Source organism: Podarcis filfolensis, assembly GCF_964270895.1.
Source record: "Podarcis filfolensis genome assembly, chromosome: 4".
Classification (NCBI taxonomy): domain Eukaryota; kingdom Metazoa; phylum Chordata; class Lepidosauria; order Squamata; family Lacertidae; genus Podarcis; species Podarcis filfolensis.
Genome location: NC_139607.1, coordinates 36,384,550 through 36,408,081, shown reverse-complemented (window position 1 = coordinate 36,408,081; position 23,532 = coordinate 36,384,550). Strand labels below are relative to the sequence as shown.

The following is a 23,532-nucleotide window of genomic DNA, read 5'->3' as shown; positions in this document are numbered from 1 at the left end:
TGTGTCTGGGTGCGGCTTTTTTGTTTGCTTCTATGATCACAAATGGTATAAAATTGGTGAAAGAAGCTAGGAACTTTTTAAAATTCATTCCCACTGCTTGTGCCAGTGCTTAATTCATCTTTTTCCAAAGTGTCTTTAAAACTTCTTCAGGTTTAAAACCAATTTTCAGATATGAATCAGCTGGAAGAATTTTCCCCACTGCAAAATTGCTTTGATGCAGTACTTCCAAATTATTGTCATAGCTGCATAGAGATGTTCATTGTGTCTGCACTCTTATCAAAAGCTTAATGGAATGTCTACTATACCTTCTCAGTGTTTATTGGGCCATTCATAAATGGCTTTAAAGACTTGAAGCAGAACAATCTTACTTCCTTAGTAATCTCACTCTTAATTTATTTTAATGCTTTCTAGACAAAAGTTATTCATATCCAGTATCAAGAACAATCTTAGCTTTCATAGCCATCAAACCATGTTATTGAGCTTAATATATATCAGCAGTGTAGCTCTATAGAAAGTAGCTACTAGGCTTATTGAAAAAAGCTGTGTGCTCTGTACCTAATTTATGATATCAAGAGTAGTAGTAATAATAAAATGTAAAAATACATTTTTCACTTTTTGAGCCAATAAGCCTGATTTCTATAGATCCACGATCCCGCAATTATTGCAGTATATAGTACAATTGCATCTTTGGCACAATTAACTTGCCTGATTTCAACCTTGTGCAGTTGAAAGCCAGCTGGTTGAAATTGGGCAAATTAAATGCTTGCAAGGTGGGGAACTTACAAGCTCTTTTGAGGCTGGGTTTTCCCAGCACAGAAAGAGCGTCCAAGTTTTCCTCCTTGCTTACAACACAAGTCCTGCTCAGAGTGCGGGCTCTGGAATGCTCTCGTGAGATTCTGTGGGAACTTGGATGACCCTGTGAGATCTTGTGAGAGCATCCCTGAGCCCGCTTGGTATGCCAGCTCCAGAAAATGAGGATGCTCACATGGGGGCAGTTCCAAGGGGCACTTTTAGTATATGTGTTTTGGCATATATGCACCCATCCCCTTGCATAAGATGCAATCATATTGTATTCTGTATACCAAAACCATTTTCCCCACCCATTCCCTGGCTTTACATTTACATTTCTAGGCATCTCCTATTGCTTTTTTTCAAATTATGAAAAATAATAGCTGTTAATTGTAGCACTCAAGCAGGACTAGATGAAATCCAGTTAAACTATTGCAGTATTCTTTCTCTCCACAGTGAAGGATAGCACTGAAAGCTAAGATTGTTCTTGATACTAGAGATGAATAACTTGTCTAGAAAGCACTAAAATAAAATTAAGAGTCAGATTACTAAGAGAGTAAGATTACTAAGAAAGTAAGATTGTTCTGTTTAAGAGTCTCTTAAGCCATTTATGAATGTCCCAATAAACTAGACATCAACCTTTTCTCATTTTGTTTCTGTACAGACAGCCCATGCATCCCAATGCTGGAAAGCCTAGCAAAATATTTTTTGAAGGAAAATAGTGTTTATAAATTGCTGTGGGGAGGAACTAGCCTTGCTAGGTTTCACTGGGCATTTTTCCTTCCTTATATCCTCCTGCAGTTGTAAAACGGGAGGTACATAGCTACTAAATTAAATACCTATTTCTGAGTATGCTTTAGCTGCGTAATATATACATTCAAACTCTGTCAATGGTCAGTGATTCTCTTTAGGATTTTACTCTAATTGTCCCACAACTTTATTACAGTGGACCCTCGGGTTATGTTACCTTCGGGTAACGTAACTTTCAGGTTGCAAACGTGGCACACTCGGAAGTGTATTCTTCCAGGTTTCGCCGCATGCGCAGAAGCGTCCTATTGCACCGCGCATGCGCAGAAGCAGCGCCTCATGTTGCAGACTTTTCAGGGTATGTAAGGACCCCCAGAACGAATTAAGTTTGTATACGGAGGGTCCACTGTAATGTTATACTAAGATCTGTAATCAGTGGGTTTACATTCTTGCTTAATCAGTGGCCCTATTATACTGTCACAAATTTTTCTTCTTTTATTTTTGTTGTCATTATTTTAGTTCTATTTCAAAATCAAATTCCATGTTTTAAAAACTGGTGTGGGGGTTTGCCACTTGTCACCTGTGAGTGCCAGTGTGCCACCAGTATTTCCTGTGAAAATATCATCTCAGAATTCACAGTGCGTGAGAAACTGTTTGCTCCTGCTGAGGTCCCATTTGCACAGGCTCTGTCTCTTCCACATGTCTCAAACCTCTTTAACATGCTCTCATTTCACTGGATGCAAAATCAGACACCCACCTTCCTTCCATTCTGAGCAAAGGCTGGGCGAATCAGTGAAGCAGTAGTTTATGTAGGCAACTTTTTGCTGCTAATGAAAAAACACACAAACAGCATTTTGTTTTCTTGACTTTCTTCTGCTTTTTTTGACGTGGCAGCTATTTTGTGTTACGCCACACCCATAACACTTTCTTAAAATTCTAAATGTGCTCACTGGCCCAGAAAGCTTGGGGACTCCTACTTTAATCAATAGATGCTTTACTCGTTTTATAGTCCCACTAGATGTTGCATTTTCAACTGCAATAGAATCTGCTTTGGAAGTGGGAAGATTTTATCAACAAGAAAAACTCAGAACATATAGACTAGCTGAGAAAAAGATATGCGGCTGCATACTCACTTAAAGCACTCTGTCCTGAACCCCTGGCCTACTACCTGGCAGCAAGTCGGTATGCTAAGTCCAAAGTTCAAAATCTGAGGTTTGATCCAAAGTCAAAAGGTCAGGGAACAAGGTTCAGGGTCAATTCAAGTAACCAAGTCTGAAGTCAGGCAGGATACAGTTCAGAGTCAAACCTGAAACGCCTGACTTTTGTGTAGATTGAATGTTGTGGCACACAACAGGACAGGACAAATCTATGATAAAGTGTCAGGGATGGAATTAGCTGCTCAGCACACCTTCTGTCTCCTCAAAATCTGTTCCAGGAAGCATTGGAGGTGCTGCAGTGGCAGCAGGGGGAATTGGCAGAACTTGTCTCCCTCTCCATTCCAGTGACAGAAGCCTCAGTTGGAGCAAAGAACCAATGTGGGGACATATTTGATACCACATAATGATGCTTAATTGTCTTGTCTCTGTGCTTTGTTGTTATAAGAAAAAATGTTATTAGACCCAACTGTTATTCTTACAATAGACAAAGGAGTCGTGTTGGATTCAGGTACAGAGAAAGAAAACAACAACAAACAAAATATAAGTGTATCAGTCTTTTTGAGAGGCAAAGTGGCATTCCAGCTCGCACTCTTAATAACTGCTGGAGTATTCTCATATCCTTGGATTTAGTATATTAATAGGGAGGGGGAAAGGGCACTTGGTCATCACTGTGAGTCCTTTTTTTTTTTTAGTGACCTCTGCAAGACTCCCATCATTTGATTCAAAATACTGCTGGGATGTTGACAATAGGTGTCAGTACCAATAAAAACTAAAGGAAGATTAGGTACATTTATTTGTTGCAGCATTAAAGCCACCATAATTATGGGTCATTTTCCCAGCTTATTGGTAATTAAGTGTTTTAATTGCCTCCGGTTCCAAAGAATTAGTTAAGCTTTTCCATTATGCATATTGCATTCCACAGTCATTGTCGTTTTTCATACAATAAGCTTAATGACATCATGGAAGTCAATTAGATCTTTCAAGGGGACGTACTGAAGTATATTTATTTATACTGTGTGGATTAAAGAAAAAGTTTCTGAACAGCCTTGATAATGGTGTTTTGTGCAACGCAGAAGGATCTAAAGGCCAAGTATGTCAGAGTTGTTCCCTTTTCTGCTTTCTGAATGCAGTGGGAAATTGAAGAGTGTGGATTTATGTCTCAGACTAGCTAGATTGTTCACAAAGCCCACAGACAGGAGAGCTCTTCCAGAATTTTACAGCAGCTGTTCAAAGCCTAGCAATGTTGTTGGGTCCTTATTACTGGCAATACCAACAGTCAGTAGTCTCTGACTGAAAGAATATTAAGGCATTATCACAAGGAATTCTTCCGTTATTTCCAGGGGTGTTGGTAGGGAGGGTTGGCATTTGTAATTCAAATTAAAACCCTACATTACCCAGAATGTATGTTAATATTTTAAAATTAATATTTGCTAGTGGCTAATTTGAGATATTTTTAAAGCATTCTTAGTATCTCTTGTGAAAATGTCTTTAATCTTCAACTTGAAATGAAAACTAAGTAAGAGAATTTAGTGAAAATGAAAAGATGCTTTGTGAAGGGAGAAGTTAAGAAATTGAAAAGAATTCATATTAGCAGATTGTAAGGTATTGTGTCTCAGTTGTATTTTTTTAGAAGACTTTAGAAATCAATTTTGTTTCATTGTTGTTCGCTGATATATTGATGGACACAAGAGGCCAGTCCCTAGATGGATAAGGCACAAATAAATGTGCTGTGTGCAGTTTTTGGGCTGATAACCACTGATGGGATAGCTCAGTCAGTAGAGAATGAGTCTTAATCTCTGATTACTCTTAATCTCTGGGTTTTGGGTTCCAGCCCCATGTTGGACGAAAGATTATTGAATTGCAGAGTGTTGGACTAGTTGACCCTTGTGGTTCATTCCAGCCCTACAATTATATAACTCTATGATTCTATAGCATTTATATCCATTTAGATGCATACTTTTGAAACCTGATGATTAAGAAATGTGTCGGTATGGGTCTGGCCTTTTTCTTCTGTTTCTCGTATTGTAATCTGAGCATGAGCAAAAGAAGCACTTGTCCGAGAGTGCCAAGTTATGGCAGGGAACAGGAAATGCCTGGAGAAGAGATGTGATAATCCTGGGTTCTGCTTAGAAACAGGTGACTTTAAATAATTTCCTGAGAGTTTTGTCAACTGAGACTAATAGCAAGAGCACCTAGAGCACCCTTCTGTAACATGGTGTCTTCCAGATGTTTTGGACTTCAACTACCATCATAAGAGCATAAGAAGAGCCTGCTGGATGAGGCCAGTGATCCATCTAGTCCAAAAACATCCTGTTTTCACAGTGGCCAACCAGATGCCTGTAGGAAACCTGCAAGCACAAGAGCATTTTCGACAACTGGTATTCAGATCACAGAGGCAGAACATAGTCCTCACCACTAGTATCCATTGATAGCCTATTCCTCCGTGAATTTTCCAGTCCTCTTTTAAAGCCATCCAAGTTGGTGGCCATCATTGTCTCCTGTGGGAAGGGGATCCACCATCCCTGACTATTGTACACATTGGCCAGTGGCTGAAGGGAGCTGAAATTCAAATATCAAAGGTACCAGGCTGGGGAAGACTGGCTTAGATACTTGAAAGTTCCTGGGGGAACACCTTAGCAAGACTGAACCTTGATAAGTCCATGTAAAAAGATTGGGCATTAAATGAAGTGGTTGCAAATAGCATGAGGACATCTCCATCCATATCCTTCAAACTTCATTTCTTTTATGCCTCTCTCTTTCCCCCTCAGCAGCTCCAGTTGCAGTTTCTACAGGTTTTCTAGATGTTGGGCTAAAACCATGTTTGAGCAATATGGGAGATATATATTTTAAGGTCATTACTGGGTCAGGAATTCATGCACCTTTTAAGTGAAACTCTGCCATACTATGGCTTGATTAAGTAGACATAGCCGCCATATGGTAACCACTGGTGGGGCAGGGGGAGCACATTGCCCCAGCACCATTGGGGAGGGGGTACCATCGTGGCTGCCCCCCCCCGGACATGCGCCGCGCACCCCCCACTGCGCCGGACCATGCAGCTTCACCACTGATGGTAACCTCACCAACTGGAGGATAAAGTATTATTTCCAAAGATGGTGAACTAAAATCCTGTTTATTCTGTATTCAGTATCTTTGGCTATTTGGAGTGCATGCTTCTAAATTCCTTTGTGCTTCTCTGATTAGCCATCTCCTTGGGATGTTTCATCACTTAAAGCCATGTCCTTGTATTTGTGCTCAGATTTGTATTGCCAGCCAAACTCAGAGACAAGTTAGTATTGAGTCATCCTCAAAGTTTGCATGGAAATTCATCAGTTTTGATTTGCAAAATTCTCTTTCCCCTAGTGTCACTGCCAGGAATCACCCTTCCACTTTAAAACCAAATAGATTTATAGCTGTAGTTTTGTTTAACTGTATGCTGCTGTTCCCAGTTACTGAGCATATTCTACTCCTAGTTTGAACCTCTGGAAATTTTAGACCTGGGTGGTAGAAGCAAAGCTTCCTTCCTTCCTTCCTTCCAACATGTTTACATGAGCAGAAGCTTAAGGGCCAGATTCTACCTGGATAGACTCTGATATGCATCCAACTCAGAGGAATTGAATTTTGTCCAGTGCTGGCCCTGCCTTATTATGGTCTGCAAATGAACAGATTGCTGCATCCCTACAGCAGGCTGCACAATCACTGGAGCTAGGTTGTTGCAGGTTCACCTGTGATACAGGATTCATGAAAACAGAAGATTCATTGTGCCGTGGCTTTGTAGAAGCATGAGGAATCTTTTAATGGCAGGGGGCATGATTGTTCCTTCAGACATCCTATTACCCGTTTATCAATGCCGTTCAGAAGTCTGGCTTCCCTGTTGGGAAGAATGCTTGCCCCGAATACATATGGATTCTAATCAGTGTCCCAGATGTCCTCTTCCTTTTCTCCAAGAATTTTTTATATGAATAATTAGTCACAATGGGGACAATTTACAGTCTGCAAGGAAAACACTTCTTACATTTATTCACAAAGGAGTCAATTTAAAGTCTGTGAGGGAAATGCCGTGTTTCTTAATTTTGATCCAGGACTAAAATACTTTCATGTATCAGTATTTTGCATCCTTAAGGGTACTGTTGACTGTGCCACATTAGGCTGTGGAAAGGAAAAGGCAAATATCGTTATCAACGAGAACAGAACACCCTTTTAGCAATGCACAGATACAGGCAAACATCCTACCAAACCACTGAATGGGCAAGCTTGAATACTAGATGTTGGTTTGATTACTAATTTATTAAGGAATTCAGTATTTCAGGGAATATTATAAAGCTTTTAGAAACTTCCTCATTTAAGTGAAATTAATTACTGCTTAATATATTACACCTTCCTGTACTGACATAATTAATTTGTTCTATAAAATCAATGTGAGGCGAACCACCAGAGTTCCTTAGATGCCTTCTGAACAAGGTTATCAATTTATCTATCATCTCATGCATTACTTGCCTTCCAACTAGGAGCTCAGAGCAGTGTACTTGGAGCTAGCCTATTTTTCTCAGCAGCCCTGCACAATAGGTAAGGCTGAGGGATGCTGACTATAGATGTTCAAAGCGCTTGTGCATGGCTCCCCCTCCCCCAGTTTGCTTTCTCTTTTTTGTGCTCTTTTCTTGCAAGCACTGAAACCAGAATTGGGGAACTGAAACCAAGGCCCCCACCCCCTGCAAAAATTCATTTCAACACATGACGAAATGGTTTCTGATGGACTTCTACATTTTATGCAAACCTTCCACAAGATTGTTGACCAAATGCATTTGTTGGTTTCTATTATTTTTTTCAGGAAATCAGAAGAAAAATAGACACTGAAATCTTGTCGCATTAAGATGAAACGTCTATTAATATGGAATGTTTTTCTTCAGATTGTAGTATGCAATGGTAGCTAAACTGTTGTATTAAAAAACCATAATTGTGTAGTAAGTTTTACTGAAATATTTGCCTTGCATTTTCAATTTATAAATTCAGAGTTAGCACTTAAATTGTTTTATTCTGACCTTTTCTTTCTAAAGTCCTAACGCATCATTTGAGACAAACTGTAGACCAAGAGATTCTGTTCTCTTATGGTGATATAAATCTCTAATATTTACAACTTAACTGAAGGGGGAGGATACAGAACAGTGATATTTTAGTAACAAAATGAGCTCATTTAATTTTCACAATACAGGTCTGATGTGTATTTATTGCTTAATAAAGAATTGGTTCCCTATTAAAGAATAAGAATGACTGAAATAAAATGTCATCGTCCCCCCCTTAAAATTTGTATCTGGTTGAGAACTGAGGAATACATAAGTAAACGGATAAGAAATATTTTGGCTATAATGTTCTTGTTTTGTAATGACAACAATAATGCACAGTTCTAGCCACAGCACTGCAATAATATTATGTGAAATAGCTGCTTGTCTTACTGGATCAAATGTTTTTATGGTGAAATCTGTCATAATTGCCCATGAACACCATTGAGTGTGGAGGCTGCAGTCAGAGTCAGCAATGTAATTGGCACGAGAGCCTGTAGAGAAATGGGTCAGTGCTTCTGTTAACCAGAAGGTTGGTGGTTTGAGCCCACCCAGGGTTAGCTGTGGGCAGGTTTCCTATATTGCAGCCGGTTGGGCTAGATGACCCTTAAGGTCATCTAGAGCCAGTGTGGTGTAGGGGTTAAGAGTGGTTGCCTCGTAATCTGGGGAACCGGGTTCGCGTCTCCGCTCCTCCACATGCAGTTGCTGGGTGACCTTGGGCTAGTCACACTTCTTTGAAGTCTCTCAGCCCCACTCACCTCACAGAGTGTTTGTTGTGGGGGAGGAAGGGAAAGGAGAATGTTTGCCACTTTGAGACTCCTTCGGGTAGTGATAAAGCGGGATATCAAATCCAAACTCCTCCTCCTCCTTCCATCTCTACGATTCTATGAGGAACTGGCATGTAGGACTGGCATATTAGTGAGCTTTGAAGGAAGCTGTTTACCCAAATGAGTCTGAAGGACTTTACTCTCCGCCTTTCCCTGCTTCTGGTGGATCATTGCCTGCAGATGAGAAGAGAAGGAGAGCCTGTTGGATCAGGCCAATGGCCTATCTAGTCCTGCATCCTGTTCTAACGATGACCAGCTGCATGCCTTTGAGAAATCTATAAGCAGGACCTGAGCACAACATCACTATCCCCTCCTACACTTTTCAGCCACTGATATTCAGAAACATGCTGCCTCTGACCATGAAGGCAAAGCATAGCCTTCATGGCTAGTAGCCAATGCTCCGTGATTTTGTCCAATCCTCTTTTAAAGCCATCCAAGTTGGTGGCCATAATTGTGACTGCATTCAGACACCATTTTCCCAATGTTTCCTTAGCGGATAATTTCCACGTCTGGAAATCTGAAAAGTTTAGTGCTCATTTCCATGTTAATTGCTTCCCAAAGGAATCTGTTTGCAACCCGTTTAAGAAGGAAAATTGGAGGATGATATTGGGGGCAGTATCTTGGCATATAGTTCTTTCCTGCCATTTTCATGGGTGAATCATGGGGGAAGAAGAAGCACAGAAAAGGAAGTGGTGACTTTTTGAATGATGTCCGCTTTTGTGTCACACTACGGCCACTAAATGTTAATGAAATTAAGTGTGACATTGCGGTATGTTGATCAAAAAGCCACAGTTCCACAATTCAACAGGTATTTCCATAGGTTAACTATGCACTTGTGTGAAGAAGTCTCTTTTGGTGTATATGCATATGTTTAACATTTTTTCTTAAACTATTTTCTAAGTAAAGTATTCCCTGAAGACTGTAAAAAAAATGTCTATATGACCTAGGAATTAAAGCCAAATAGATGCCTGTTTTCAATCTGCTTGTGAAAATTATCAGAGATCGCAAAGAAAGGAATATACAATAACAACAAGAAGAGAAAGAAAGTAATAAAGGACTATCTGGATTGAACTGGATAGAACTGTCTAATTAAAGCAGTAATATAAGTGATGTTTGGACTCGTTCGGAGTTTTGGACTCGTGCGGAGCTTGATGTATGGGTACCCCCAACAAAATTTAAAATTTGGCTGTATAATTTGGAACTAATGTGATTAGGATAATGTGATGTGATTGGCCTGTTAATAAAAATTATTTTTTAAAAAAAGGAATTAAAGCCAAATAATTTCATTTTCTGGATATACGCAGAATCAATTTTCTGATTATGGTACTCTGTTTTCTTTCTACTTCTCAGTGTCTTGTCTTTGAAGATGCCCCCAATGGAGTCAAGGCATCACTGACAGCGGGAATGCAAGTGGTGATGATTCCAGATGAAAACCTGAACAAAGATCTTACGAAAGAAGCAACTCTAGTACTCAAGTCGATGGCTGATTTCAAACCAGAATTGTTTGGTTTACCACCATTTGATTGAGAATAGTTTAACTTTTAAAACATTTTAATTTAGCCATGTTGATTTCAGGAAAAAAGGCTTTTTAGACTATTGTAATCATATGTTCCACTTTTATTATTAGACTTTGCTGAAAATCTCATTTATTAAAATTGCCCAGATGGAAAGATTGTACACCAGACCCCTTGCCCTTGAAACTTATAGCCACTTAGATGGGAACTCAAAAGGCCCACCCAGTACTAAACACAGGAGGTAGATTTTCATAAGGATTGCAGCAATGTATCCCACCCAGACAGCAGTTAGCTTTAGGCACAAAGCTCTCATTGGTACCAGTCATTGGGATCTTGAAAATCCTCATAGGCCATCATGGAGTTAGAGATTGGCTGAGCAACTATTTCCATTTTGTTTAGGTCTCATTGGCACTCAATCATTGGTCTAGCCCATCTGTTCAGACTCATTCTGTCCCATTGTACACATTGCCTGCCATTTTTACATTAAGTGCACATTTTTCAGTGCTCTTCATCTGTAAAATATGCAGTTTGTACACATCTTTTACATAAATTATGTACTTTTGTGCACAGAAAATGCATTGCAAAATCTGGAGAAAATCTGACCTGGCATTCCGATCCACCCACAAGTTCAGGTGCGTCAGGTTGGATTGGACGATTCGAAAAAACAAAACAAGAAACCAAATCAATTACTCCCTCATGCCCAAAAGCAGTATAAGGAAAAGCAGTATATGCACGTTCCTTTACTGTGTCTAAATGGGCCTTGAATTATGTCTTGGTTTTTTTCTGCCTTGCTTGAAATTCCACATTTCTATAATGTTCTGGCTTCCATCTTGATTGGGGGATATCATGTACTATAAGCCCATGATACAAAATCTGTTGCAAAATTCTTACTTGCCTGGATCAAAACCAGACAAACAGGTTGTAAGACTGCAGGCAGGACTCTGCTAATTTGAACGTTTCTTTCAAAGTAATTGTTTTACTTGTGTGGTTATAATTCCTTTATACAGTTGCTACCAGCCCAACAGAATATTCTCTTGTCATTGTCTTTGCTTGCACAGACTGGCCATGTTCCTTTGCTGTTCTGTTTTTATTTTCATTGTGCTTTTTCCTTTCCCAGCAGTGCCAATGGTAGAGAAAAGGTCTCTTGCTAGCTTCAGGATCCCTCTGCTAAGTGCCAAAACAGTTCTACTTCTCCTCCTCCCTGTTCATCTTGATTAACCTGGTCTGGTGACTTCGTGATTGCATCATTTGTTCAGATTCAATTTGCTGGGTGATGTTTTCATTGTTGCCTTTTCTGATGCTTTGATCAGAACTGCACCATCCTCACATGTCTCGAGATGGCATCTGCAATGTTGCCCATGGAAAACAAAATTGTATGTACCTAGCACTGACCCGTATTCAAATTCTTTATCAGGAAAAAGCAAATTATTGGATTTAAATAAATTCTGCTAATCAAAGTGTTTGCATTTTTACTTTTGTTTTTGTTTTTCTTTTCTGTAATTCCATTTCTGCTATCCTGGAGAGAATGAACAGTGAACCAGGTAGAGTGGTGAGGGCCACTTCCTGGATATCCTGCTCTGGCTTCTTAAAAGTTCACCTGATACCACCCACATGTTCTCGAGCTTATTGCTAAAGAAAAGGAGGCATTTTTTTTTTAAGAGGGGAGAAGGATTGTAGATTTTATGATGTTACAATATTGTGCCTTATACCAAATCACAAAGTGTGATCACCTCAACTGAAAACTTCAGTACCCTAAAGCTTATACATTTGTTTTCTCACCTACATGATTATAGGGTCCTTGGTCAGTACTATTTGGAGAGAGTCTTTTAAGACTCCCTCAAGGCAAATTTTTAAAAAATATAGTTTAAACACCAACAATTGGGAACCACTGGCCTGCGAGTGCTCCAGTTGGAGGACAGCCTTTACCAAAGGTGTCATGGGCTTTGAAGAAGCACAAACTCAGGATGTAAGGGAGAAACGTGCTAAGAGGAAGACACACTTGGCAAACCCTCACTGTGATCAGCTCCCACCCAGAAACCTATGTCCCCACTGTGGAAGGACATGCGGATCCAGAATTGGCCTGCACAGTCTCTTATGGACTCACTGTTAAAACCATGTTCATGGAAGGCATTCTTACTCAGCTATGAATGATTGCCAAAGAAGAAGAAGAAGACTATTTGGAATGGTGCACCCAATGCCACTCTGTCCACAGAGCTGAGATTTGTAACACAGTGAAACTCAAGTGTTATCCATTAGACCAGTGGTTCCCAAACCTTTTAAGTGGTCTTACTAATTTTTCTGTCCGTTGCAGCAATTATAGCACACTGTGCTAGATGCTGTATGATTTAACACTCTTTTTACACCCAGACTATGGATCACTTGAATGAAGCTCCTGCATTAGGCTATAGTTCAGGAGAATGTATCTTCAGTGCTATTTTTATGGAAAAAGAGGTGCCGGAACTCACCATGAACACCTCCCTTGTTCTCTTATAATAGCAATGGCTGCCACCTCAGAGATGCTAGAACTGAGTTCTTGTGAGTTCCATCTGAGGGGGGGGGGGAGTCCTGGGTATCTTCATGTTGGAATGTTTTGTACTGCTTGATGCTTAATGGACATCAGTCCCTCAGTTTTTCAGAAATTCTTGAATTCAAATTTTCTTTTGGGCCCATTAACCATGCATTACCTAGGACAATTTGCCTTTAATGGAGCTATTTATATCACACCTTTATGTAGCTATTTATATAGCTTTACACAGCCTTCTGCATCTTAATTCCTCCAAGTCTGGTAATGGAATCCTTTGCAATTTGTGCATCCATACCGTTTTCTATTGAGGAGGGTCCTTTCGGATATGCTAGGTGCAAGATTGGAAAGAAGGTCACCCTTCCTCCTAACTTCACATCCTGAAGGAAAAAGAACTACTCACAGCTCTAAGAACACTCCTGTTTTTTAAACAAGGCTGCATTTAGGAAGTGGCATGCAAAACAGCGCCTTCTTTGCAGCATAGAATAAAGAAGTACCGTAAACCTGAAATGGAGAATGTAAGTTGAAAAAGCCTCATTGAAAAAGAAACATCCCTTATATAGGTTCTCTTGTTTCATAGCATTATTGTACAATCTTAAGGATTTCCTAAGTGTGGCCAGTCCCTTGCCAAAAGCAAGCTTTTCAGTCAGTACTGATGGGCAGTGATCGTCATTTGGAGCTCAGCTTGAATTCATGCTGGGCTGCAAAAGAAGAATGGAAAGAATTGGGAGTACAGTCGTACCTTGGTTTTCAAACAGCTTAGTTCTCAAACGTTTCGGCTCCTGAACGCTGCAAACCTGGAATGACTGTTCCGGTTTGTGAACTATTTTTGGAAGCCGAATGCCAACGGGGCTTCTGCAGCTTCCAGTTGGCTGTAGGAGCTTCCTGCAGCCAATCAGAAGCCACGCTTTCCCCCCCAAACATTTGCGAAGTTGAACGGACTTCTGGAATGGATTATGTTCGGCTTCCAAGATACGACTGTACACTCAAGTGGACTGCTAATTCTTTCCTTTGAATTTGGGTTATCTGACACCATGGTGATGTCAGGTGATTGGAGGTGGGAGGCCCAAGCCACCTACAAAAGAGGTTTGTGGTGGGGGATGAGGGCGTGAGCTCAGGATGTGGCCTGCTGGCTGTATTCTGTTCCCTACCCCTGATATAGGTGATGAAATCCTGCCTCTTCTGCCCCCCGTACAAATTTGTTTTCTTATGGAATAGTGGACTTCTCTTACTGATATTAAAATACAGTGGTACCTCGGTTTAAGAACAGTCCTGTTTACGAACTATTCAGTTTATGAATTCCACAAAACTGGAAGTAGTGTTCCTGTTTGTGAACTTTACCTCGGTCTACAAACGGAAGCTGAACAGTGGAAGGGCACCGGTGGCGGGAGGCCTCATTAGGGAAAGTGCGCCTTGGTTTAAGAACAGATTTGGTTTAAGAACAGACTTCAGGAACGGATTAAGTTTGTTAACCGAGGTACCACTGTAATTTTATAATCCTAATGTCCTTCCCAGCAGTAATTATCCACAATCTGATTATTCCAACAAAACAGTCTTTTGAGTTCCTCAAAAGATTCTCTCTCTCTCTCTCTCTCTCTCTCTGTGTGTGTGTGTGTGTATGTGTGTGTGTCTGTCTTTCTCTGTCTCTGTCTCTGTCTCTGTCTCTCATCCCCCGACACATCCTAATCAATTGGGAACAATTCTTGTTCACTGTATGTGACCAGCTAAGTATTTGCAAGGCTGATTTCACATAGAGGGATTCTTGTTTTAGCCAATATTATTTCAAAGAAAGCATTCCACTCAAATTTCAACTTTTTGTGTTGCCAGGCACAGGAATTGAATCACACTTTTCATCCATTAGTGAATGTCACTATCTGGAGAAAGCTTTCAAGTGTAATACAGGTGCCTCTTGGGATCCCTTTCCTCCATAATTGCTTGAGTCCAACTGGGGACTTATTAAGTGGAACAAACTCTAATAAGTCGGAATTAATAACTTTTTCAAAGTATATTTACTATTTACTATGACTGGAATGCAACAGCCAGGGCATGTCTCATTTATGAACTTTTCCCAAAGGAATGATTACAAAGGTATTGTAAATCTTTAGCAAATACATTCTCAATTTGTTAAATATTAGCTGTTACACACAAGAATTGCAAGGTCACCACCATACACTGCCTATGGTCAGTGTGTTCTGAATTGACCCTTGAAATGTAACAGTAACTTCTATCTTCCCTAACATGATACACATGACAGGTCTAAGGGAATCTCTTCTACCATCATACCTTGATTTGCGGCCGGGATCTGTTCTGGAACCCCGGCCACTAGCCGAAAAGGACACAGGGCAAAGCCCTGTGTCTGTGAACGTGCGGAGCGGTTTGTGCTTTTGTGCATGCGTGAAGCGCAATTTAGCACTTCTGCGCATGTGCAAGCAGCAAACGGAAGTAACCCGTTCTGGTAGTTCCAGGTTTGCCACGGACGTTTGCCAGAATGGACGCTAGACAAGGCGGACATTCGCAGAGGTATTACTGTACTTAGAGCTATCTCTTACTCTGTTCTTTATAAGCTAAATATTTATATAATTCCATAATCAAATTAAAAGGCAGTTTACAATATTTTATTAGGTTTTCCTTAAAGATCATGATGTGTGGAGCACAGTTTGATTAATAATCAATCTACAGGAGAAATGGATTCATTACTTGGGCATTTGAGAATCTTCTGAATATATTCTCAGTGAACCTGACCTTCAGACCTCTCAGACACCTGATGACTTCAGCATGCTCATTCACATAAGGGTGACAGCCTCATAAAATTAGAAATGGTGTGACTTGTGCTTATACATATGATATAGTCTAGAGCAGAGCTGGGGAACCTGTGGCCCCCAATGTTAGTTGGTGTTCAGCATCCATCAACACCACTCAACAGAGTCAATAATGGTAATGGGAATTGTAGTTCAACAACATCTGGAGAACCACAGATTCCCCCATTCCTAGTCTAGAGAGTCATATTGGGAAAGGGGTTTCTGTCCATTGCCTTTCAACATAAAATCCCCCCCCCGAACGTTGTAGGGCTTGGCAGTTCCTCTGCTCTACTTTCTGCTCTGTAAAATAGTGGTGAGAAATCGGCACCCAAAGAATAGCTTCTATGTGAGAAGACTAATAATATTGTTGGCCTTAAGATACAAGAGTGGGCATGCAATAGGTTAAGATGCAGCCAACACAAGACCATCCCTGACAAGCTCATAATGATTGCGATGATGATTGTGGGCTGTTCTTCTGTACTATAATCTCTTGTATCAACAGAGAAACCTAATCCTATTAAAGCCTTTGAATCCAAACCCGACCTGTGAATCCAGATGGCAAGCAAACACATTGCCCATATGTTTGATTTCACTACTTTTCCATGAAAAATCTTTCAGAGAATGAGCTGCCAGTTACAACAAAACGCTTGGGAGTTGTTCTCTAGGAAGATTCTACCTTGACACATTGAAACCTGTAATATTTCATAAACTAGCTTTTACGAAAGGAGTGTCATCACCATATATATATTTTCTACCTCCATGAAAATGTGGGGCCGGGGCCGGGGTAGACACTACATTCTAAGTCCAGATGCTCCAAAATGGTTGCAGCGAAGGAGCCACACAGCATATTAGCTACAGAATCTAGTTTTCTGCAAGTAATCCCATCCCTTGTGCAGGAACTTAACTAACTTCTGAGACCCTCCTGGTGGTCCCTGTGCAGGGTGAAGTATGCAGTGAGGGGGTTTGGAAAAGGGCCTTTTTGGTTATGGCTCCACTTCTGTGAAATTCTCTCTCCACCGAGGTATCTCTGGTCTCATATACACACATATATACATTACACACACACACACACAGGAGGAGTGGGGGGTAAAGATTTGCTAATTGATTTATTTTCACAGTTAGATACATACAGAAGTGAGGAACTTTTCTTGAGTAGCCAGTCATTTTCACAATTCTGTTGAACTGCAATTAATGGTTTTTAGGTTTTAAACTGCTGTACAACTGCCATAATATTTTATGAGAGATGATCTATAAATACTTTTATAAATAAAAGTAATGCAGCATTTTTCTGTTTGTTGGAGTTGCAGAACTGTGGTGCTTTTTAAAAGTTATACTTGATTTTAATTGTATTATATTTTTATTGATGTAAACCAATGTTGTCCTTATTAGCGAAGGGCAATATATAAAACTGTTAGTGATTTAATTAAATAGTTTGCTTCCAGGGTCCCTTCTAATTCTATTCTGTTCTAATTCTATTCTTAAATAGTGTATTACACTGGCTTTACATTGGATTAAAGCCTTGATCTTCCAGGTCTGAGCTCCACACTCCAACCATTACATCACACTGCCGCACACTGGTTGCAGAGTTTGTGTATGGTGCCCAGACAGTTTCTCTGGTTTGCAAATGTGACCTATAGGCACAGAAAGGTTTCTGCCCCCCCCCCCGAGGGTGATGTGCTGAGTTTGAAAGTGGGGACACCAGGTTGAAATCCCTTCTCTTCTACGCAGCATAGTTGGTAGCCTTGGGCATGGATCAGTTTCTTTCCACTCATGTCACTGTAGAATTGAAATGCACCTCTCTTAGTGTCTTCTTGGAGGATCAGACTGAAGCAGGGCATCAAAACGCCTCTTGAGTTGTGATGGGGATTCCCACTCCCAGCTGCTCCACCCGGAAGCGTAAGGGCTGCCAGTAAAAGCAGATGAGTTTGCCCGCCACTGTTCCGAACCAAGCTCGTCAATTGTAGGACAAGAGTTCAACAGCTAAACTCAGAATTTAATTTCATATTTCAAAAGAACTGGCAAGGAAGGAATCCTGAAGGGAGTCATCTAAAGGTCAGAACCATATATATACTTTTACCACTGAACCATCAATGATGAGGTGGGGGTTGAGGATCTTCCTGTTCATTCTTCGAAAGCCTGCCTTTCTGGGAAAATAGCATTTAGAAATCACAGCAGACAGTTGCCACCGCTTTCTTCCCCTCCAGGCTTCACTGGCTTATATTACTAGGTATTTACTTCAGTTATGAAGTAGAGCAGGGCTGGAAAATAAGCAAGTTATCCCACCCCCATTCCACAACAGCCCATCTTCCACCAATACTACCCCAATCTGAAATTAAGTTTGCAAAAAGCAAGAAGAAAGTGATAAGGACCAAATTATGGCTTGAAATATAGACCATGTGGATTTTGAATTGAAATATTTTTTAAATAAAAATATTTTCTGTATCTATATACTTTGAACCATATGTTCAAAGTTGCATCATGAATGAGTTACTGTTAGGGAGACTGGGAATTGTTTGGAAGTACAATATTTCTGAGCAGAATAGATGTAATAATCATTTTGGAGCATTATGGATTTGGGTTTTTTCCCTTGGCACAGGAAGGGAGGGCTATTATGTAAAGGCATGCTTTTAGGGTGTGTGTTCGGGTTGAAATCTAATTATATGTCTCCATTTCTATTTTTTATTTTTTTGGGCGGAGAGGGGTAGAAAAATGAGTAAAAGGGAGCTTGTACAATGAGCTAAAATGCACCTGAGCTGTAATCTAAATTGCTTGTCCTGTATCATATGATAGCCTCCCATATGATAACCTTTTGGAACATGCAGGGCAATTATGTCTTCAAGCTTCTCCACTGATACCATGGGCAATATCCAGAACACTGTCTGTGGTCATGAGTGATGTGCTGCACTGGGTTATTGACTTTCTGAAGTTTGACTGAAACAGCAGAAACTTGCAGGCTGTGACATGTAGTCATTCTTCTACATATAAACATTCCCAACAGGCTTCAAGCATGGAAGTGAGAGACAAGAATTTTGGAACATGAGATGCTACTTTTACTATTTCATTTACCTTTGATTCTTTGCTGATTCAATAGGAAGGGCTATTTGCCAGTTTATGCTATTTTAACATCATCTGAATTGGTAATTTGGTGACTGCTGGTTGGTGGGTTGTGAAGTTCACATGAGACCTTGCTATTGGGACTCTAACTACCTGTTCATCAAACCTTGGTGGCCGTGATGTACCTTTCTGAAGACACAGACAGATACATTGGAGGCAGCAGAAAAAAATATGCAGGTAAATGACCCCCACTCCTCCAAAAAATCCCGTGGAAGCTGCATAGCTGAGCACACATACTGCACCGCATTCTCATTTAAAGTTCTAAATGAACCGTCTGAGAACATCCTGTGAATTTGCTACCCTCTAGGGAGGACTTCAGGTTCTTTAGACTAATTGATGATTTATGAGACGTATGAAACATACATAGTGCATTATATCTGTGACGGATTAGCTTTTTCATCACTAATGATCCTTCTGCCTGGGCTAACAGCTGAGGTTTGTCATTGAATATATTCAGAGGAAGGGAGAAATGTAATGCAGATCATAAGGAACGAATAAGAGAGTCGGGAGAAATGTGTTCAATAAATAGGAATAACAGCTGCAAAACGAGAGAAGCAAAAACAAATAAACAAACTCCAAAATAAGTGCTGCCAACTTGTAAGAGGCGTTCTTATGGATATGGAAACAAAAACCTCAAGATTGCTTGCTAATAGATGTAGAAAAAAGAAATCAGAAACAAAAGTACATAGAATCACAAAAAGATGGTAGCATAACCTTTTCATCAAAAGATATATGTTCTGAATGTTCTGCTTTTTATTTCAATCATTATACTTTGCATAGTCAAAATAGTTAAGACAATCAATTCTTAGCAGACTTATCTCTGACAACTTAGTCAAAGTTGTCAGCGGTGAACAACAATTTCTTGATAGCCCTATTTACCTAAACGAAATTTTATTTCAATCATTATACTTTGCATAGTCAAAATAGTTAAGACAATCAATTCTTAGCAGACTTATCTCTGACAACTTAGTCAAAGTTGTCAGCGGTGAACAACAATTTCTTGATAGCCCTATTTACCTAAACGAAATTGAGGCCATCTTTAAAAACCTGAAACTACACAAAACTCCTTGACCTGATGGTTTTAGCTCCGGATTCTACAAAAGATTCAAGGATATATTAATGCCTTACATACTCCATCTCTTTAATGATAGATTAAAAGAAACTCAAATTCCCAGAACCTGGTTTCTCTCTAGAATAGTTACTATACTCATAAAGTCCTCAAAAAGATGTTATCCTTTCAACCATCAAGAAGGATGATTACAAGGATAATTACAAATCAGGATTACAAGATATTTACTTTTCTGCTAGCCAATCGTATAAAACACTTCTCGAAGAAATTGGTTGCCCTGCATGAGGCTGGCTTTGTTTCATGCCAATAGATAATGGACCCAATTAGATATTGTTAAATGTCATTGAAAATAGGAAAGGGGGAAAAAGGGTCCTCTATGACAGACATTCTCAAGGCCTTTGACTGCCTTGAGTGGAATTATTTAGATACCAGGGTGTATTGATACCAAGAAATCTCAGTAAATTATATCGTTAAAATTACTCCCTAGTCTGGCAAACAAGATCTTAGGTGGGGTAGAATCACTTTTGCTCTCTTACCGTAGTCAAATTGACAATTCCTCCAAAGCTAATGTACCTATTCCAAACCCTTCCAGTCTGCTTTGTTTTTAAAATTGAATGGAAAATATAACAACAGACGAGCAAAACTTGTAAGAGGCCTTGAATATTGCCTTGAGAAATAGTGACTTCAGCTATCTTCATATTATAGGTCTCTGTACTCTTGAGTCACCATAAACAGAGGTTGTTCTATGGCACATACCTAAAGTTGCATAAGTGGTTGACAACTGTGAATAAATATGAGCTTGTAAAACTTTATATTTTAGTAAGCATGGAAGAAATAATGGCCCTTCAAGATCAATAGGACAGAGAGAATAGAGTGGTATGCTTACAAATCGTGTTTCCATGATGATGATTGTGCTGTTATCTACCTACATGAATGTGGGTGCCTCCACTAGCTCTTATTGTTGGTTAAGATTCCTTGTCCTCATGTGTTATTTTGCTCTGCTTTTATTTGGAAGGCTCTGTGAAATAATTTTAAGAGTGGGCTTCAAAGGCTAATGTGAGTCATCTCCACCTTCTTATACACAATCATGTGAACTTATCAGCACCCATGCTTGAGCGCAGAAGCCAAGTAACCTATCCCTTGTCTTGCCAATCAAATCACAGGTACATGATATCAAGAGGTTTCATCAAGGACACTTTGCAGGATTTCAGAGAAGATTTTCTATTCTACTGTTCATCAGGACCCCGAAGGTGTTGGCTAAACTGAAACAAATAGTGACTCTACAGCATATAGGATTCTCAAGATCTCCAAGTCTACCTCACGGGTTATCTCACACAAATGTAATTTGCCACATCCACATTTAAGTTATGTTGGAGTGGTGGTGGTGGAAATGATGTTGCTCGGTTTATTAGCCATCACATCATCTGATGCTTTTTCATAACTTACAATAGGGAAGACGAGGGAAGGAATAGTGAAGAGAGCGTTCAAGAGATTTTGCAACTTCTGGAGCAGAATTTATTTTTGTCGTTATTTGCAGGTGCAGGAGGCCCCCCTCTTCCTAACTGGAAAAATGGTGTGAAATAAGCCTGCTGGGGACATGGGTGGCACTGTGGTCTAAACCACAGAGCCTAGGGCTTGCCAATCAGAAGGTCAGCGGTTCGAATCCCTGCAACAGGGTGAGCTCCCGTTGCTTGGTCCCTGCTCCTGCCAACCTAGCAGTTCAACAAAGCACGTCAAAGTGCAAGTAGATAAAAAGGTACCGCTCCATCAGGAAGGTAAACGGCATTTCCGTGCACTGCTCTGGTTCTCCAGAAGCGGCTTAATCATGCTGACCACATGACCCAGAAGCTGTCTGCGGACAAACCCTGGCTCCCTTGGCCTATAGAGCGAGATGACTGCCGCAACCCCAGAGTGATCCGCGACTAGACCTAACGGTCAGGGGTACCTTTACCTTTACCTTTAAGCCTGCTTCACATGTTAGGGTTCTTCTATGAACATTCGAAAAATGTGTGGACTACAGCAATGTTCTTGCCATTTTCTGATTGAAACATACATTTGCAGTGCATGCCTGTACATTTGATGGGTTCCACATTAAGTGGATGAAAGGATAAACCTGCTATTGGTTATGGGTGAAGAAAGAAGATGTCCTGGGAAGTAATTATTGGCTCTGTAGTCAAGATAAGGAGGGGGCTTTCTCTTTAGTATGTGGCCTGCCTTTAGTGAAGGGTTATGGTGCCTAAAGAATGTCCTGTATCCATGGTAAATATATAGTTCAAATATAACTTGGGATAACTGAGATCCTTTGTTGGTTCATTATAGAAAGGAGATAATTACCATGCTTGTCATATCTCAGCAAATTCATGGGATGTCTGTGCAGTTTGTAACTTAAGGCATGACAGTGTGGGCTGGCAGAGCTGATTACTGGGGAATTTATACTAGTGATTTCCTTTCTTCCTCTTCTTGCTAAGATACTAATTTGGAAGGATTAAAAATAGCCATTTTCTTCACATGCATGGTCTTTCAGTATCCTTGAGAGAGGATTCCCCTTTTCGCTTGAACCTTTTCAAGTAGCAAAGATTTCGCCTCCTCCTTTTGCTAATTAACAACTGGTAATGACGGTGCAACACATGTACACATTAGCATTTCTAGCCTACTTTTTCCTCCACATTATTAAAAAAATAAAAATAAAAGGAGGTATCTTAAGTTAATTGAATGTTTACACTGTATTTTGGACATGTTAAGTACTTAAGAAGTGCTAAGTATTATTTTCCTTTGATCTCCCTTTTTCTCAAACAGTGGGCTTACAGCTACTTGATTTCTTTTCTTTCTGTGACTACAACTTTGCATGTGTTTCTACTAGTAGGTGGTGGGGAGAAGAGGGTGTAAATGAACAAGACAAGGTCCAACGAACAAGAAATTCAGGGCCCCAGAAATTTAATTTCTCACTTGCTAGCCCTTCAGGTATACTTTGCCATATTATGACAAATCTAATTTACAGTATTCATAATTTTTTATCATGTACACCCTCCAAAGATCTCAAGGTGGCATAGGTGATTCACTCCAACCCCTTTCATTTTTTCATATAATTTTTTATTGAGGTTTTTAAAATTAGAAGAAAATGAAAGATTTATGAAAATAAAATAAGAAATTGAAGAGTGGTAGAGAAGCGACCAGAGGAAAAGCATTATGAAGCATCAGTGCAGACATGGAACATGATGAGAGCATAAACATTGTTGTGGTTTCACAAATTCTACGTATTTGAAAAAGAAAATACCACAGTCGTCACCAATACACCGAATACATGGTGGATCAAACAAAAATGTTGATCTTAATTCCCTTGCTTTCTTATCATCTGTACCTCATATTAATAGAGATATAGTAGTAATAAAATCTGATAATGGAAGAGAAAATAAAAAAGCATGGGTGCTTTGTATCTTGGTGATGATCTTTTCATATAACCCATACTGTAGCATAAGGTGGAGGGCCTACAATCCGTCCATTCATAAACTCTCATCCCTTGTCATTTTATCCTGACAACAGCTTTATTGAAATAGGTTAGGTTAGGTGACAGTGGGCATCATGGCTGATGGTCAGGAGTGGTTGGTGGTGCAGCAGCCTCCTGCCCATGCTCTCAGTCCAAAAGTCAGCTGTGGAAGTGAGCCAAACAGACCAGAAAAGGCTGGGCTGAGAACTGTACTGGAGGGGACACTTTCAACTAGCAGTAGTATAAAGGTGTGGAGGGCAGAGCATTCAGTATGGGTTCCAAGCGGGAAGGGAACAAGGGAACAAGGAAGGAACAGCGGAAGAATGGGTAAAGAGGTAGGCTATGGGCAAGACTTACTGCAGTGGGAGAGGAAGAAAAAGGCAGCAAAGGCTAGCTACCTCAGTGAAGAAAGAGCAAGGTCACTTAGCATCTGGTGAGGTCACTTCACATCTAAATAG

The 23,532-nt window shown here is 40.1% G+C and overlaps 1 protein-coding gene across 1 annotated transcript in view; it reads left to right on the top strand.

Annotated features, from left to right (window-relative positions):
- The window catches only part of PUDP (pseudouridine 5'-phosphatase), a 61,700-nt gene extending 50,155 nt beyond the window's left edge, over positions 1-11,545 (top strand). Inside the window, exon 4 of the mRNA XM_083612200.1 lies at positions 9,925-11,545. Coding sequence (XP_083468326.1) covers positions 9,925-10,101 — 177 coding nt within the window. The 3' untranslated portion in view covers positions 10,102-11,545. The remainder of the gene's footprint in view (positions 1-9,924) is intronic.
- Positions 11,546-23,532: the final 11,987 nt, after the last annotated feature.